Raw genomic sequence first — 15,823 nt, 5'->3', positions numbered from 1 at the left:
CAGGTTGGCAGGCAGGCAGGGAGGCTGAGGCAGGCCTCTTGCTGAACTTGTGAGAAAGAATCACTCCTTTTTAAAACACTCATGCTCTCTCTCTCTCTCTCTCTCTCACACACACACACACACACACACACACACACACACTCAGTTTGGCCTGGGAAGAAGCCGTCCTGCTGAGAGGCGAGGAGAAGATGCTCCCCAGCTATACCAGCAGCTTCTGACATCAGTTCTAGCCCAGACATAGCAGAGTCCCTTTACTGAGGATCTCATAGGTGGCAGGAGGGGTGGGGTTCTCAGCCTACGGTGGCTGAGGGAGGTCCAGTTCGTGTCAGATCTGTGTTCAGAAAGTAGGTGCAGAGCTGCCCTTTGCCTTTGACCTTGATGATGCCCCGGCTGTAGCAGGTGTAGCCTAAGGACTGAAGGGCCCAGGCTGTCTCTTCGGTTACCTGCAATTGGAGGGGAGTGAGGGAATGTGGGAATGGCCCCATCCTTATCCCCCTGCCCCCATGCCTCCAATGTGGCTGCCTCACTTGGATCTTGCCCAGGACGCCTGTACTCTCCATTCGGCTGGCCACGTTCACCGTGTTGCCCCAGATATCATATTGCGGTTTCTGGGCCCCAATCACTCCGGCCACTACAGGTCCATGGTTTAACCCTGACAAGAGGTATGGTAAAGGAGGGTCCTGAGGGGGGCATTCAAGGAAGAAGAGGGGAAGATGAAGCTCAAGGAACTAGGGTGAAGGGCCTGGGGGCCTTGGAGGAAAGGAGGAGGGACTGGAGGTGTGTGGCTTAGGGAAGAAAGTGAATGGACCTCATAGCTCCTGGCCCAGCAACTCCATGCTCCATCCCAAGGGGGTAAGTCTGGAGGGGGCTCCTGGGCTGAGCTGGGGAGCAGCTTACAAAGGACTCAGTGGGGGGAGAACTTGGGAAGGCGAGGAGGAGGTCACCTTCTGCTCCAGCAAGGGAGGGTCCTCACCCACGCGCAGGCGGAAGTTGTTGAATGAGTGCTTGTTGATGACGTCCAGCTTAGACCCAAGGGCCACAGCAAACTCTACCATGGTGCCAAGGTGGCTGCAGCTTTGCTCAGCATCCTGGCAAAGGGACAGCCCACCGGGATGGGTCAATGAGGGTACAGGGATAAGGCCCACTTATGGGCCCACCAATGAGAGCCACTGATGAGGGTTGGTAGGTAAGAGAGGGATGTTGTACCTGCGGTGCGTCTTGTCCAGAGGTGGTGTTCAAGCCTGTAGCAGCCATGTAGGTGCTGCAGATGGTTTTGATCTTCTCCACCCCACTGAACTTGGGCTTGGAGAGCAGCTGTACGGAAAGGAGGCTGTGTCCCCAGTCTCTCTCGCTCTCTCCCAGAAGCCCAGCCCCAGGCTTTTGGAAGCTAAAGGACCAGTTGTGGGGTTAGGGATGGTGGCAGGAGGAGAGTTGGTAGTGGGCAGAGTTGCTGGGGAGAGCAGAGTTGGGGGATCAGAGGAGGACCAGGAGGACTGGGGAGGGAAGGGCGGGCCTCATGGCCAGGAGAGTGAAGTAGAAGGAGGGACTTGGGGGAAAATTCTAGAATCCAGGGCATAGGGTCTGGGGAGAGGAGGGGAACCTTGGAGTTGTCACCTCATCAAAATCAGCAATTATCTCATTGAGCAGCCGCAGACACTCTAGCCCCTCATGGTTGATGCTGGATTCAGAGTAAAACTCCTTAAAGTCTGGGACTGAGGCGAAGAGGACACAGACACACTCGTAGGACTGGTGGTAGAGGTCCTGGGAGGGCAGGAGGCTGGGGTGAGGGGCTATGCCACGTTCTTCCCCCTTCTGGGTCTACATGGGTCCCCCTCCCTGTGTCCATACTCCTCCCGCTCAGTTTAAGAAGGATTGGGAAGGAAGGAGAGGGGTAGGGCCAGGTTACCCCAGGGATGTGACTCAGGGGTTAAAGACTGGGTCTCATTGCGATTCCAGGAGAGACAGAGGTTCAGAGTCAAGGTCACCTCACAGCAACGTGAAGGGATTCTCTTTTGCAACTGGTATCATGCCCATGGGAATTATCTTTATATCCTATCTTACTGCTGAAAAGTGTTGTCAGTTAAGTCAGCTTTAAAAGATAGCTACAGTTTGGAAGATAAAATGAAGCAATAATAGCCTCCAGAACTTAGAGAAAAAGATTTTGCTATTCAAACTAAAAAAAACCCCAAAACCCAAAAAAACCCCCCCACAAAACCCAAACAAAAACAACAACAAAACAATAATAGGGAAAAGGGGAGTCCTCCTTAGTCCTGGATTCTGCCTCTGAGCTTTCTAGCAGCTCATCAGAAGACCGAAACAGGATCAGTTACCAGGTTTCCAGTGTCTATCGGAGAAGAAACCAGCAGAAGGAGAGCTACTCCTGATCTTGAGAGCAGAGAGCACGTGGTGGGCCATAAGGCTGTGAAAGAGCCCCTGAGTCATTTCTTTTAACTTTCCCTTGATAACAGGCCAAGAGCATCTCCACAGCAGACAGTGTGAGGAGGTGGCAGTAGATAAGATGGTGCAGATATGTGAGTCTGACTACAGCAAGATATTTGAGGATCTAGAGTAGCATCATTCAATAGACGTGTCTGTGGTGACAGAAATGTCTATTACATGTGCTGTCCAATATGGTGGCCACTGGGCACAAGCAGCTGTCGAACACTTGAAGTGTGGCCAGTATGACCAAGGAACTGAATTTTCTATTTAATTAAATTTAAATGGCCACACGAGGCTAACGGTTACCATACTGGATAGTGCAGGGCTAGAGAGAGGGGTGGACTGTGTCCGTCACACAATTCCCATTGACACTTGATGGGGCTTCTGAAGGGCAGAGAGTGGCCGTTAGTGACAATACTCCTTCCAAGTAAGAACTTGGGATGCAGAGATTCTGTGCTCACCAAGGACAGAGCCTAAGATCTTGTGAAGATGGAGACACCTGATAGGCACAGTGGCTTGGAGTCCAGGGAGGATGCGCCAGGCAAGACTTTCATCCTCTGGGGCTCAGGGGTTGGGGATGGGGAGTCACCTCATTGCGCCGATTCTGGCCGATGAACTGGGGAGCCACGTGCGCGGGGAGCACGTTCTCCAGGAGCAGCCGAGTCAGGTTCTCCATCGTCTCTGTCTCCTCCTGCTCCTGCCTCAGCTTCTTCTTCCACAGGAAGTCCAGGCGGCAGTAATACTCGTTCTGGGCAGGGTCACCAGGGGACCATGGGGAGACACAGTACAGGGGAGCCCCAGCTCCTGAGTATTCACCCCTCACTCCATGATGCTTAAAACCATACCCCCTCCCCCTAGTTTAGAGAAAAGGCTTAAGGTGCGGTCCCTGGGGAGACTGCCCTGAATCTAGATTCAAACTAAGGAGGACAGCAGTGGCAGCAGATTTTTTCTTATGCATGAGTTTCCTAGACTGGGGTGGCAGGGAGGAGGGGAGGGGAGAATTTGAGGGCGCTCCCTTGGGGAGTGAAGGAGAAAGAAAGGGAGCAGGAAGGGTCACTTAGAAGCTTCCAATGGACACACAATTTGGGCTTAAGCCTGAAGATATGAGATTCAGGGAAAGGGTGAGAGAGACCAAGTCACATATACGGGGAGTCTGCCTCGCCCTTCCCAGGGAGGCCCTGGAGGGCTAAGCTGGGAGACTTACCTGCCGAGCCAGGACCAGGAGGGTGAAGAAGAAGATGAAGAAGGAGACTGCTCCCATCAACTTGGGCTCCTTCAGCACCCCTGGCCTAAGGAGGCCACAGATCAGGGCTGCCCCTTCTCGATGGCCTCTCCCCACCACCTCCCGCACCAGTGCCCATGAAGCCCTCAGCCTCCCCCTCCTTTCGCCCCGGGGGTGGTTCAGGCAGAGAGATGAAGACAGTTCTGCTCTGTCCGGTCCCAGCCTGTGCCCCTCTGTGCAGCGGCTGTGCGCACCTGGAGTCCGAGGCACCCAGGTAGAGGCGGGCGACGAGGCAGTCGGACAGCCAGGCGTGGGAGTGCAGGGAGAGGGAGCAGGAGGCCAGCAGCCACAGCAGGAGCAGCAGCAGCTTCAGCTCGAAGCTCGTGTGCAGGAAGAGGGAGCAGGAGAGGGACCCCAGCACGCAGCAGTGCATGGAGTACTACGGGGCCGGGCAGGGTGGGCAGGAGGTGAGGCGTGTCCTCCTGCCCTGCCCGGCCCAGAGCCCGGTCCTATCAGGAGGGCAGGGAGCGTCGGCCACGCAAACACACACCAAGTGTGGCCCGTGTCTGTCCTGGGCCACGGGATGAAGGGTTCCTCAACTAAGCGTGTGGGGGAGGGGCCGAGGAAGGCTCTGGAGGAGGAGATTCGGGGCTGTGAGGGACACTCACTGGGACGCTGATGAGAGGCAGGGACCCAGGGAGCTCCCAGGAGAGGTTGGAAGCCACGGAGGACACATTGGGAGCCCGGAAAGGGCAGTTCGCGGCTGCCGGTAAGAAGACCTGCAGAAGGAGACAAGGCGCTGAGGTGGGCAGGCAGCTCTTGGGCATGACGGCAGCTTGTGACGCAGGGATGAGTCGGGGCCAGACCCCTCCAAAGGGGCGGATCCTGCTCTCTCTGGTGGGTGAGGGAGCCTCAGCTCTGGGGTCCTCGCTGGGGGCGGGGTGGGGAGAGGGAGGGATTGGGGGAGTGGGTGTCATGAGCACCCGTCTGTCACGGATCCACTGTGTGATCTTTTGCCAGCCACTTAACCTCTCTGGGCCTCAGCTTCCGCTTCTGTGACTTGGCTGGGGGATGACTCCTAAGGTGCTTTTCAGGGATAGAATTCTAGGAACGAGTCTAAGTTCTAAAAAATCAGCCAAACTCAGCTTACAAAATCATAGTGAGTAAGGTAAGTAAGGGAGCTCTGCACACACAGACAAAAGATAGGAAGGAGGGCCACCAACGTGTTATTAACAATGATTGTGCCCAGGTGGTGGGGTGTGGGTGACTGTAATTTTCTTTTAAACTTGTCCGACATTTCCAGCATCCCCTGGCCTTAGTCCAGCTGTCCTCCCAAATCCAGGGGTCTGCTTTCAGCCTCTGGCAGATCCAGCACGCCCCAATGGGGGTGCATAGGGCCCCCCCCCTCACCAGGCTGGTAACGGCCATGGCGAAGACAAGCAGGATGGTAGCGGTGCCCAGGGCGACTCGCAGTCCGGGCCGTGTGGCCACTAGGACAGACAGTGTGGGCAGCCAGTGCAGCATCTTGGGGCCTTTCAAGACACACTTCTGTGGAAGGAGCATGGGAGTCTGAGCCGTGGGCTGGGGCACCCACTGCAGGCCAGGTCGTGGTCAGGGCCCCAGCTCGCCACGCTGCCCCCAAGCCCACCTCACCGTCAGGTGCTCTGAGAAGCAGACGAAGAGGAGGAGGAAGAAGAGGAGGAAGGTGATGCTATAGGTGATGGTCAGAGCTGGGGGCCTAAAGAGAAACAAGAGCGAGGCCTTGAAGAGCCAGAATAGGCTTTCCATGTCCTGGGAGGGTGCCCTGCACTCTAGTTGGGTGACATGGGGAAAAGTGGCCCTGGGGATTTGCACCGGCTGCTGATGAGGTCCAGGCTGATGAAAGACGTTACACGCTGCTGATCTGGGAAAGCTGAGGGGACTAGGACAGTATTGGGGTAAGGTAGGGACAATATTGGAAGGGGACAGGGGACTCACAAGAGTGGCCGAGGCTGCATCAGACCCCTCTCTGGGCTTTCAGGCCAAAGCTCTGTCACCTGGCTGAGTTTTGAATGAGTCCTCACCCCTCCAAGCAGTGAAGTGGAAGTGAGGACCTACTCGCTAAGCTCATTTGCTGTGAGATTTGGATTTCTCAATGGGAACAAAACCTCCTTCATGGGACTGTTGTTAGAATTGAGAGACAGGCATGGGAAAATGCTCGGGGTATGTAGAAGGCCCACAGGATGTAAGGTAGTAAGATGAGGGCTATGATGACTGGTTCCCCAGAGCACACATTTGCATTTCCTCTGTGGCTCAGTGCCCTGAGCAAGGGAAGAAAGTGTGGGCCCGGGGTCTGTTTTTGAGAATCAGGGCTTCCCTTGCCTAGGGGTCTCTCACCTGTTTGTTACCAGCATCTGGATGATGAAGTTGGAGAGAAAAACCAGGAAGGTACAGGCTGCATAGTATTTGAAGGCGGGAAGTGCGGAGAGCCGATACTGGAAGGGAGAGAGTCGGTGGAGACGGGGCACTGGTGCTGTCCATTACCTTCAAGGTGTCAATCCCAGGCAAGGAGTGGGTCCCCAGCCTTACTGTCTCACCCTCCAGTTCCACCCCAGGTAGCCACTTCTCTAAGGAGCCGCCCTCCTCCCTCCCATCACCACCCAGTAATTCAGTGGAGGGGTGTGAGCCCTTCACCTCTCAGGGTCGCAAACTGGGCAGACCTGGGGAGGGGAGGTGGGACCACAGGGTCGGCTCCCTCCCCAGGGCAGAGGAACTGAGGTTGGGAAATCCTGTGGTGCCATCCCCCCAGCCTACCTCTTTCTCCATCTCCTTCTCTCTGAAGTACAGTGTCAATGGGTTGAAGTCCTTTGACTGTTTCCACTGTCTAGTGGAAGGTGGCGGCAGTAGGCCCGGAAGAGGAAGGGGTAGAGAGGAGGGTGTTGTCAGATGAGTTGAAGGACTAGGGCTGGGAAGGCTCTCCTTTCCCTCCAGGTCCTCAGGGGAGCACCACTCCTCCTGTACCATCTGAGCTCAGGCCTCTAGCCCTCCCAGCCCTCTTCTCTACTCCATACTTCTGAGAGTTGAGCTGTTCGATGACCTGGAAGAACTTGGCATCTCCGGTGTCTAGTTCATCATCTAGTCCCCGGGGGGTACGACTCCTGCACAGTGAGAGCCCAGCCTGTCACCCAGGAGAGCAAAAGTATCTGGGCAAAGCAGGAGCAGCCCCCCAGGGAGGATGGAGATGGGTCACTGGGACAGCCCCACTGTCAAAGTTGCTCAGGCCTCCTCACCGGTCCAGGCTCCACTGGGGACTGAAGGAAGACAGGGCCTTCTCCTGCAGGAAGAACACAGGGATGAAGGAAGATGAAAGATGGTGAGCATCCTCCACCATGGTGGAGTGAGGCAGTGAGGCATTCCATACCTACACACGGCCTTGACGTGAGCATTTGACCTGGCTGTTTCCCTTGCCTCTAATGAACTTTCTCTCTCTCTCTCTCTCTGTCTCTATCCATCTCCATCTCTCTCTATATATCTCTGTCTCTATCTCCATCTCTACCAAATCCCACCTGCCCACAGGGGAAGGTTCAAACCATATTTACTTCTTCAAGCTTCCTCCTGACTCTTCAGACCCCCAGAGTCTCTACATCTCTGATTTCCTCATAGTTTCTATTACTTAGGAGGCAACCCTGGATCCTCTGTTGGTGTGAATGGCTGTTCGTTCCTTGTGTCTCATCTTCCCTAAGGACTGCAACAGATTCCAAAGGCAGTGACTTGCCCATCACTCCAAGCCAAAAAATCCTTGTTAGTTGAAACTGGAGTGGTAATGCAGAGCACTCTGAACCTCCTCTGCCCTTTCGTGGGCAGGCTGAGCTGGGAGGTGGTGGGGTAGTGAAACGAAAATGGAGAAGAAAGGGAAAGAGGAAGAGAAACAAACCTGGTTATAGTCACTGTCTTCTGCACCAAAAGAAATAAGCAGTGTGTGCAGACATGGGGAATGAGCACGCGAGTGGGTGAGGACAAGCACCAAGGAAGGGGGCCAGGCGCTGAGCGACGCCCCAGGACAAGATGTACGGTCACGGTCCTTCCTCACTCATGTGAAGGAAGCAGGGTCACAGGGGACCACATCATCCCCCAAACCAAAACCCTGTGTATGTGAGAGGATCAGAGAGGGAGAGGCAGAGAGGGACTGAGAGGTCTGTTCTAAGCACGAGGCCATGAACGCACCTATGCCTTGTCCTTTTATCAAACTACCTATCTGTACCCCTTCCCCCCACCCCCATGCCTATAAGTTATTTGAAGGCAAGGAAAACATCTTATTCATTTCTGTCTTCTCAAGAACTAACCCACTGCCTGCCACATAGCAGGGGCTCAAAGATTGTGGAAGGAATGAATGGAGAGATGGTAGCCACCACACAAACACCGCCCACCACCCCAAAGATCCGCGTTGTTTAATAGTCGGCCAAGGGTGATGCTCAGGATTCCTACCATTTGAATGAGACCCTGGGGTGTCAGGGGCTGAGAAGGGAGTCTCTGGGCTGATGAGGTCGTGCCTCAGGAGATAACTTAGAAGAAGGGGTTCCCACTCCGCCCTGACACTTCTTAGCCTGCATGCCAGTGGGGGTTGGGGAGGTCTGGCATGGGTCCTGGGGGGCATCCCCACCACGGGGGTTGCACCCAACATCGTCTGGCAGTCCCTGGGCTCCCAGCAAACCCCCTTCTACCCCATCCCCACCAAGAGGCCTCAGCCTGCAACGGTCAGCTGGGTCTTGGGTTCTTCCTTCCTCTCCATCCTGCCAGCTTAGCCCTCTAACCTCTCCCCTTCCCCCTGCTGAGGCTTGAAATTAAGCACTCAGCCACTGAGCCTCAAGGTCCACCCCCCTCTCCCCGCTCCTCACTGTTCACTGATCTCTGGCCTGCTTTCCTGCTGGATGGGAAGGGAGGGGGGATTGGACACAGAAAGGGTACTCTGGAGTTACCCCATAAATTCAAGCAGGTCTCCCTAGCAGAGGAGATTCTGGGAAGATCCATGGATAGGTGACTGCGAATGCTGAACGGGTTTTGGGAAGATCAGGTAAAATGGAGAACAGGCTGAGGAATCTGACCCCGGGGCAAGCCTTTAGGGACATGGCCTGGGTCCCTGCATGAGGGGGTTCTGGCCGCTTGTCAGCAAGTACCAACACCTCGAGTGGGTGGTGGGGGAAATCCAGGCTCCTCCAGCAGCTGGTGAGTCACTGACTACCCTGAAGTGCTATGCACAGATCAGCCTAAGTGGCCCTGTTGTAACTTCCCCCAGACAAGGGGTAGGCTGGCTTCCCTCTCTCCCTCCCCGATCCTGCCCACTCATGGTGACTTCCTTCTTTGAGGCCATGAGAGATTTTCACTATCACCTCATTTTGTCTGTGTCCAAGTGCTGGAGAGCAGGGGCAGCAAGCGATGGGCCCCGCCCTCCCTGTCTCAGAGGGGACTGAGTAAGAGAGCGTAGAGTTGCAGGACTGAGCTAAACAGAGACATTTCCTGGTGGGAATGGGTCTGTAGCACCGGCCTCAGAGTCAGGACGAAGTATAGTACCAGGGGAAGGGGCTTCCTGAGTGGAGGCTGGGGAGCAGTGGACATGGTGTCTGTAGGGTCTTGTGTCTTCTCTGAGCTGAGCTCAGAGGGCAGTCATCTTTGCCCTTTCTCTGGAAAAAGGGGCAAGGAAGGTCCTGAACCAGTGACTGGGGTGACCAGAAAGTTCAGGACCTTGGGATGTCATCAAGTGACTCACTGATGGTGGGGGCGGGAGGAGCCAGAAGTGGGCGATGGGGGTGGGTTTATGTAAGCGCTGGGCTCATGAAGGAGGTGCACGTACCGGGAGAGGGGTGGAGGTGGACACAGGGCTCTCTACGTGGTTCAGGTGAGCGAAAGGCTTGGCTGCACCCCAGGACTCCAGGTAGCGGGTCATCAGCAGTGATGGACGCATCTTGGGGCCCTCAAGAGAGGACAGCAACCCTCCTGCAGTGCTCTTCTCGTCCTCCTCCTCCGCCTGGGGCACACGAGGGCTGAGAGTCAAGATCACAGACCCTTCCCCATTCTCCCCACACCCCTTAAAGGCTTCTGTCCCCTCCCCGACGATACACACTTCAGGGCCCAGGAGCTCAATGTCTGGCATGGAAGAGATCAGGCCCATTGGCTGTGGATGGTGAGGGTGGGCCAGCCCGTGGGGTCCAGGCTGGGCTCTTACCCGGGGATCGATGACCAGGTAGGTGGGCTCCCCTAGCTCCCGAAGGTATGGGTCCCGGTGTTCCATGGCTGCATCCTCCACAGCGTAAGCCCCTGCCAGCAGGGCCAGTGTCGCCCCTGTGATATGTACTCGTCTGGAAGGAGGGGGAGGTGGGAATCAGGAAGGAGAGCTTCCAAATCTTTCATTTCTTTCGAGGCGCATTCTTGGAGGTCCGACTTCAAGCAAGGCCCTGTGCTACAGGAAGTGTCTCCCAGCTCCCCTCCCTGTACCCCAGGATCTCCCTGACCCCCACTTGGGAATGTGCTCATTTTAAAGAACTGTGAAAACCAGGCAAGTTGGAAGTCTGATTGGTCTCTTGCTATAGCCTCCCGGAGCCCCAGCTCTCACCCTGGCACTCCACTCGCCTCCATGTGGTTGGCCAGAGTGACGTCATGGGACCAGACATCATACTGCCATTTCTGCAGCCCGATGACCCCGCAGAGCACGCTGCCCGAGTGCACACCAACACGCATGTTGATATCCACCCCGGTGGCTGCCCGAAGTTTCCTGAGCAGGGTGTATGAACAGTTTGAGTGCTGCCTTCAGCCCTACCCATGCAGCAGCCCTCCCCCTCTCGGGGAGGACTTCCACCACCCTACCTGCTCCTGCCCCACATCCATCCTGCCCACCCCAACTGACCTGATGGCCCGGCACATGTCCAGCCCCATGCGCACGCAGTTGATGGCGTGGTCTGGCAGCGAGAGCGGTAGCCCAGAGACACAGTAGTAACAGTCTCCCAGGATCTTGATCCGCATGCATTCATGCTCCTGGGGGAAGGGTGTACAGGAGGAGGGGGGCACCTGGTTAGCTGCCAAAGGAGGCAGGAGAGAGTTGGGAAAAGTGGGAGCAAATGTGATATTCCTGAAGAACTTCTGAGGTTGGGAGTGTCTAGGTCAGATCTAGGGACTCCCTTAACTTGATACGGGACTGGCTAAGGTCTCCTATGTGGGTGTCTTTCTCAGAAGGGCTTCTGAAGGGTTGGGATGTCTGTGGCTCTCTCCAGCTTTGGCATGTGTAGGGTGTATTCAGATTTGAGCATATGAAAGTCACCTCAGGATTGAGGGGGTTTTTTTGGGTTGGGGGAACATCCAGATTAAGTTGGTTGGGGGCATCCCTGGGTACTGAGCGGGTAGCTGGGCTGAGGATGCGGAGGGCAGAGATTTCCCTTGGAAGCGCCTCCTAATGTTAGTACATCAGAAAAATCTATCTAGATTTGGTTGTAGTGCCCAGAGACACCTATGCTGGGGCTCAGAGCCTGTTTGGGTGTGTTGTAGTTGGGGCATCTGTGGGGATGTTGAAAAGTCTCTCCAGCTTTGAGGGGTGCAGAGAGCAGTTCCATACCTGGGGATATTTGAGAGGGTTTCCTACCCGCAGTGGAGTATCTGGGAGCCCACATGGGCTTGGAAGTGGGACTGGGATCTTATAAGGCAGGCCTTTCCCTCGGAAGGGGCTCTCCAGGGTGGGGAGTGTGAAGGTGGGGAAAGAAGTTCCCTCTGACCTTGGCGATCTGGTCGAACTTGCCAAAGAGCTCGTTGAGCATGAGCACCAACTCCTTAGGGGAGCACTCACTGGCCAGCCGCGTGAAGCCCACGATGTCCGCATACAGCACACTGGGTGGGGCAGACCGCATCAGTGGGGCTGGGGTCTCAGCCTGCACTCCCTCCCCTCTGGCCGTCCTTCCTCATACCTGACTCCCTGGTGCCTCTTGACATAGAGGCTGTGGAAGTTGTTGGTACTCTCTGGCCTTGACCCCTGTCCAGCCTGTAGCCGTGCCATGATCTCCGCCTTCATCTCTTGGGCCAGGTAGGCAGGAAGGATGGACAAGAGGAGGTGTTCCTGGGGGAGGTGACTATGAGCACCAACCCCCCTACCCCTTAAAGCCGGGAGCCCCAGCTCCCCAAGCCGCTGGGAGCTCACATACTTCCCCAGCGCCAGAGGTGTTCCCCAGGGTGTCGGCCCAGGTCCTCCCCCACCACCTATAGCCGGGCTCCAGCCCTGCCCTGCACTGATCACCTTCAGAGACTGAACCTCCAGCACCAATATCGGAACTAGAGCCCTTCGTTTAGTTTCATAACGTTCTAAAGTGTTTTCACACTCTTCAGTCTGAGCCTCACACCAGCCTTCCAAGGTGGACAATAGCCACATTTTACAAAGGAGGAAACAGAAGGTCTAGCGACCCGCCTAAGTCATTCGGCTTCCATAGTCAGATCTAAACAACTCCCGTCTCGGAACCCCCGCCCCGCCCGGCCTCGCGTCCCAGCGGACCTGGTGCTTCTTCTCCGTGTCCAGCCTCTGGCGCGAGTGCAGGGAACTCAGCGCCTCCCGGAAGGTGGCGCGCAGCGCGCGCTCCATCAGCGCCTTGTGGTACGCTCCGGCCACGTTCCCGCATAGGAACAGCACCGCGTTTGCCGCCAGCTGTGGGGGAGGGTCAGCCTCAGAGGGCAATGGACCCCGGGGCGGGGGGCTACTGTGTGTAGCTGGACTGGTCTCTCAGAGGGCCGGGGAGTTAAGAGGCGGAAGTATTTCGAGGCAACGGGTGCCACACTCCCTCACCCCACCACCTCTGCTCCAGACTCCTGGCTGCTGCCAACCCGGCCTCTTAGGTCTAGAAACCTTTGCACGTGCGTTTCCGAGGCTGGGAGTACCACTCCATCATTCCCACCCGCACCGCAGCACGACACTACTCAAGCTCCAATTTTTACATTCCCCGTAAAAGGGTCAGTCATCCACACCTGTCCCCACCACCCGGGCGAACTCCCTTCCCCGTGGGCCCAGAGCCCTCTTCTGGCGTTTGCAGGCATCGCGCTGCCCCGTGTACCAGCTCCACGAAGGCCTGGCCGGGGTCTGAGTTTGCACCCTGCGCCCAGCGCTGCGCCCTGCCTTGCAGTCACAGCTCAGCAAACGGTTGGTTGGTGACTGCGCGGAGGAAGCAAGCAGCGCCCAGCGGAGCCAGCCCTGGCCGCAGCCTGTGCTCCGTGCGTGCTCACCTGCGGCAGCAGCGCGGGCCGTGAGTCCGGCTGAGGCCCAAGGTACAGCCCCAGGACCAGCAGGTGTGAGAGTGAAGAGGTGAGACCCGCGGCGGCGGCGTCCCACATGCCCAAGGGCAACATGGCATACACGGTGAAGATGACAAAAAGGAAAAAGGACACCTGGGGGAGAGGGGAGCGGGAAGTTGCAGGCTTACACTGCTGCTGCTGCTGCTGCTGCTGCTGCTGCAGCGCTGCTCTTCGGGGCCTGAGTGCGCGTTCGAGGCCCGGGAGCTCTCCCCGCTCTGCTCCACCAGCCTCACCTGATCCCAGGCGCTCACCGCGCCCCCGGTGAACAGGAAGCCGTGGCCTAGCGCGAGCAGCGCTGCCCACACGAGGCCCGACAGGGGACGCGTCCAGCGCTGCAGTCGATGTTCGCGAGAAGCCAGGCCCAGCAGTAGGGAGAAGCCGCCCAGCGCGCACAGCACCGTGGTCAGGAAGCCCGGGTCTGAGGCCAGCTCCTGGGGTACATGAGGCAAAATCGGGGTGTGGCGCTTGCGGAGCTCCTCCAAGGAGAGGAAGAGCCGGCAGTCCCTCAGACCCGTTCTGAAAACTGTCTCAAACCCTAGTAAGAAAAGCAGGCAGGGCACCTCCACTTGCCATTCATATTAAGTTGAACCACTTGAAATTGCTGATAATCTGTTTTTAATCTACAGAGCCAGCAGTCTCCTATGATTCAACCCACTATCTCACTTGCATGCTGCAGCGTGACTGAACCTCCTACCCAGAAGACCTGGCTGCAACCTCACATTGGCCATTTGTGAATCCATGACCCTTCTGTGCCTCCGTTTTCTCACCTGTCAAATGGGAACTACAGCACCCCTCCCACCCCCACTCGGGATCCCAAAGCAAGAGAAAAATTCTAGTTCACAGAAGGCACTTAGGCATGAGTATATCCGAATCTGGCCAATTTGCAGGGGAGATTCCCTGCCTGGGACCAAGGCTCAGAGTTTCAGGCCCCGCCCCCACCTCCCCTCAGCAGAGCTTGGGCAGGAGACTGCGCCCATAACCTCCCTAGGCTGCCTGGGAGCTGGATCTCCCCGTTGCCTCAGGTGTAGAAGCTTACCCCCCCTCGCCCCTCACTCTTTGTTCCCACCTCTTCCTGGACTTGGAGAGGACAGGCAAGGATTGGTCACATCCAATGGTTTTCCCACCTTGCCTCCGAAATGTTTAAAGAAAACTTGAAGCAAGATATTTCCAGAAATGGAATCGAAGATCCCCATCCCCCCAACAAAAGAAACTGGAAATGGGTTTATTTGGGGACTAAATGAGAACGGAATGGAAAGTGCCTTCTGGGAGTCTGTGGGTACAACTGCCCCACAGCGCCTGAGAGGGAAAGAAAACCAGGAAGCAGATTCCCATGGGGCCCAGTGTAATTTCCCCCCCTGGAAAATTGGAAAATCCGGTGTTGGATTTATTCTAGGACCAGTAGATCACAGACGTTTGTAAGGTCTGAGGTCTGTCAGCACCCACAGAGAAATTAGAAGCATCGAGAGCTCAGCTATCTCCTTGTGTAGACCCAGAGACTGTGGCCCAGAGAGGCAGTGACTTGTGCAGGGTCACTGCAGTTCCTAGCACTTGTTTTCCGGGTCCCAGATAAGAAAGCACATCGAAAAGAAGACCCACGTGGGACTTCCCTGGTGGTATCCTGTGGTTAAGAATCCACGCTTCCAATGCAGGGGTGTGGGTTCAATTCCTGGTCGGAGAACTAGGATCCCACAGGTTCGGGCAAAAAAAAAAAAAAAAGACCAGAGACCCACAAGTCCCAGCCCCGAAAACGCCCCTGAGCAGTGGCCCTCCCGCCGTCCTTAAGGAGGCACCCCGCATCAGAGCCCTCCCTGCCCTCCCCTGCTTACCCTGCCGCTGGCCCAGGCAACAGCGAGCAGCGCCAGGAGCCCAAAGAGCAGGATCACCAGCAGCAGTAGCAGTAGTGGGTACTGCTGGCTCAGGCTGTAGTAGGTCTCGTAGAAGAGCTCTTCGCTGGGAGGCGGCCGGGGACTGAAGAGGCGGGCCATGGTCTCCCCTGCCCAGCGCTACACTGCCTGGGGGCGGACCCCTGGGGCTGAGGAGGGCCAGGGTGGGTTTCTGTCTGGGGCCCCAGCCAGCCCCAACTCTGCCATTCTCACCGGGCCCGAGCCGCTTGCGCCCGGACCTCCCAACCTCATGGCAACCCCACCTCCTTCCAGGCACTCCCTGTGGCCTCCCTGCCTTCTCCCAGTTGACAGTGAAGGGACTGCCCAATCTTTTGTTCCTCCTCCCTCAAACCCAGACTGCAGAGGTGCTTAGCAAAAGCCAGGAGCACAGGATGTAGGGTTGAAGCAAAGGAGCCCCAGCTTCCCCCTTTCCCCCACTCACTACGCACGATGCTGCCGCAGCTGAACAGGCTAACCCCAGGGCAGGTTTCGGAGTCACGCTTGCTGCTAGGCTACTAGCTCAGAGCCCCCGGCAGCAGGCGCTTCCCTCCTGGCGCCACGGCCCCCTCCCACTTCCCCGATGGGACAGCCCGGCCCTTCCTGTGCCCTAGCCAGACTCTGCAGGGCTCCTCCCCCACTCTGATTGTCTCTCCTAACACCAGAGCCTCCCCACTTCTGCCCTTTCAAGGAAGGGGAATCCGGACCACAAGAGAGATGCAACGGGTGGGGTGGGCCAAGTCAAGGGTCAAATGTCGAAATGGGCTCAGAACCTTGGGTGTGGGGAGACGGAGGGCGGGCTGGAGCGAAGGCTGGCAAGGATGCAGGGAAGAAGGACATGGTGCCATGTGGGGGCTAGGGTCTAGGTCAGGATGAGAGGCGATCATTCCCTGCCTCTCCAGCCTGGATGGCAGCGCTGCGGCTATATCTGAACTGTCCACATTCCAGTGGTGTCCAGCTCCATGGGAGGGGCACATCTGTGTGGAGC

At 56.8% G+C, this 15,823-nt stretch overlaps 1 protein-coding gene across 5 annotated transcripts; it reads right to left on the bottom strand.

Moving 5' to 3' along the window:
* Positions 1-122: 122 nt before the first annotated feature.
* Positions 123-15,388, bottom strand: ADCY4 (adenylate cyclase 4). 5 transcript variants are annotated; one of them, XM_057721072.1, is made up of 26 exons: positions 15,281-15,388; positions 14,782-14,987; positions 13,189-13,386; positions 12,887-13,048; positions 12,165-12,314; positions 11,587-11,735; positions 11,398-11,509; positions 10,539-10,666; positions 10,248-10,406; positions 9,861-9,993; positions 9,489-9,662; positions 6,931-6,974; positions 6,712-6,798; positions 6,455-6,524; positions 6,038-6,135; positions 5,315-5,399; positions 5,072-5,209; positions 4,330-4,440; positions 3,916-4,100; positions 3,644-3,728; positions 3,029-3,187; positions 1,615-1,761; positions 1,207-1,314; positions 974-1,088; positions 528-652; positions 123-443 (listed from the first exon to the last, which is right to left on the bottom strand). In XM_057721072.1, the coding sequence occupies exons 2-26, from the start codon at positions 14,938-14,940 to the stop codon at positions 291-293; spliced, it is 3,234 nt and encodes a 1,077-aa protein (XP_057577055.1). In that variant the 5' UTR covers positions 14,941-14,987; positions 15,281-15,388; the 3' UTR covers positions 123-290. The 5 variants fall into 5 exon arrangements, 4 of the variants coding, with proteins under 4 accessions (XP_057577055.1, XP_057577056.1, XP_057577057.1 ...); XM_057721073.1 differs by lacking the exon at positions 5,072-5,209; XM_057721074.1 differs by lacking the exon at positions 10,248-10,406.
* Between the last annotated feature and the right edge of the window lie 435 nt (positions 15,389-15,823).

The sequence above is a fragment of the Hippopotamus amphibius genome, chromosome 2 (genome assembly GCF_030028045.1).
Source record: "Hippopotamus amphibius kiboko isolate mHipAmp2 chromosome 2, mHipAmp2.hap2, whole genome shotgun sequence".
NCBI classification, from domain to species: domain Eukaryota; kingdom Metazoa; phylum Chordata; class Mammalia; order Artiodactyla; family Hippopotamidae; genus Hippopotamus; species Hippopotamus amphibius.
The sequence above is the reverse complement of the archived record's forward strand: the minus strand, read 5'-3'. Positions and strand labels throughout refer to the sequence as shown.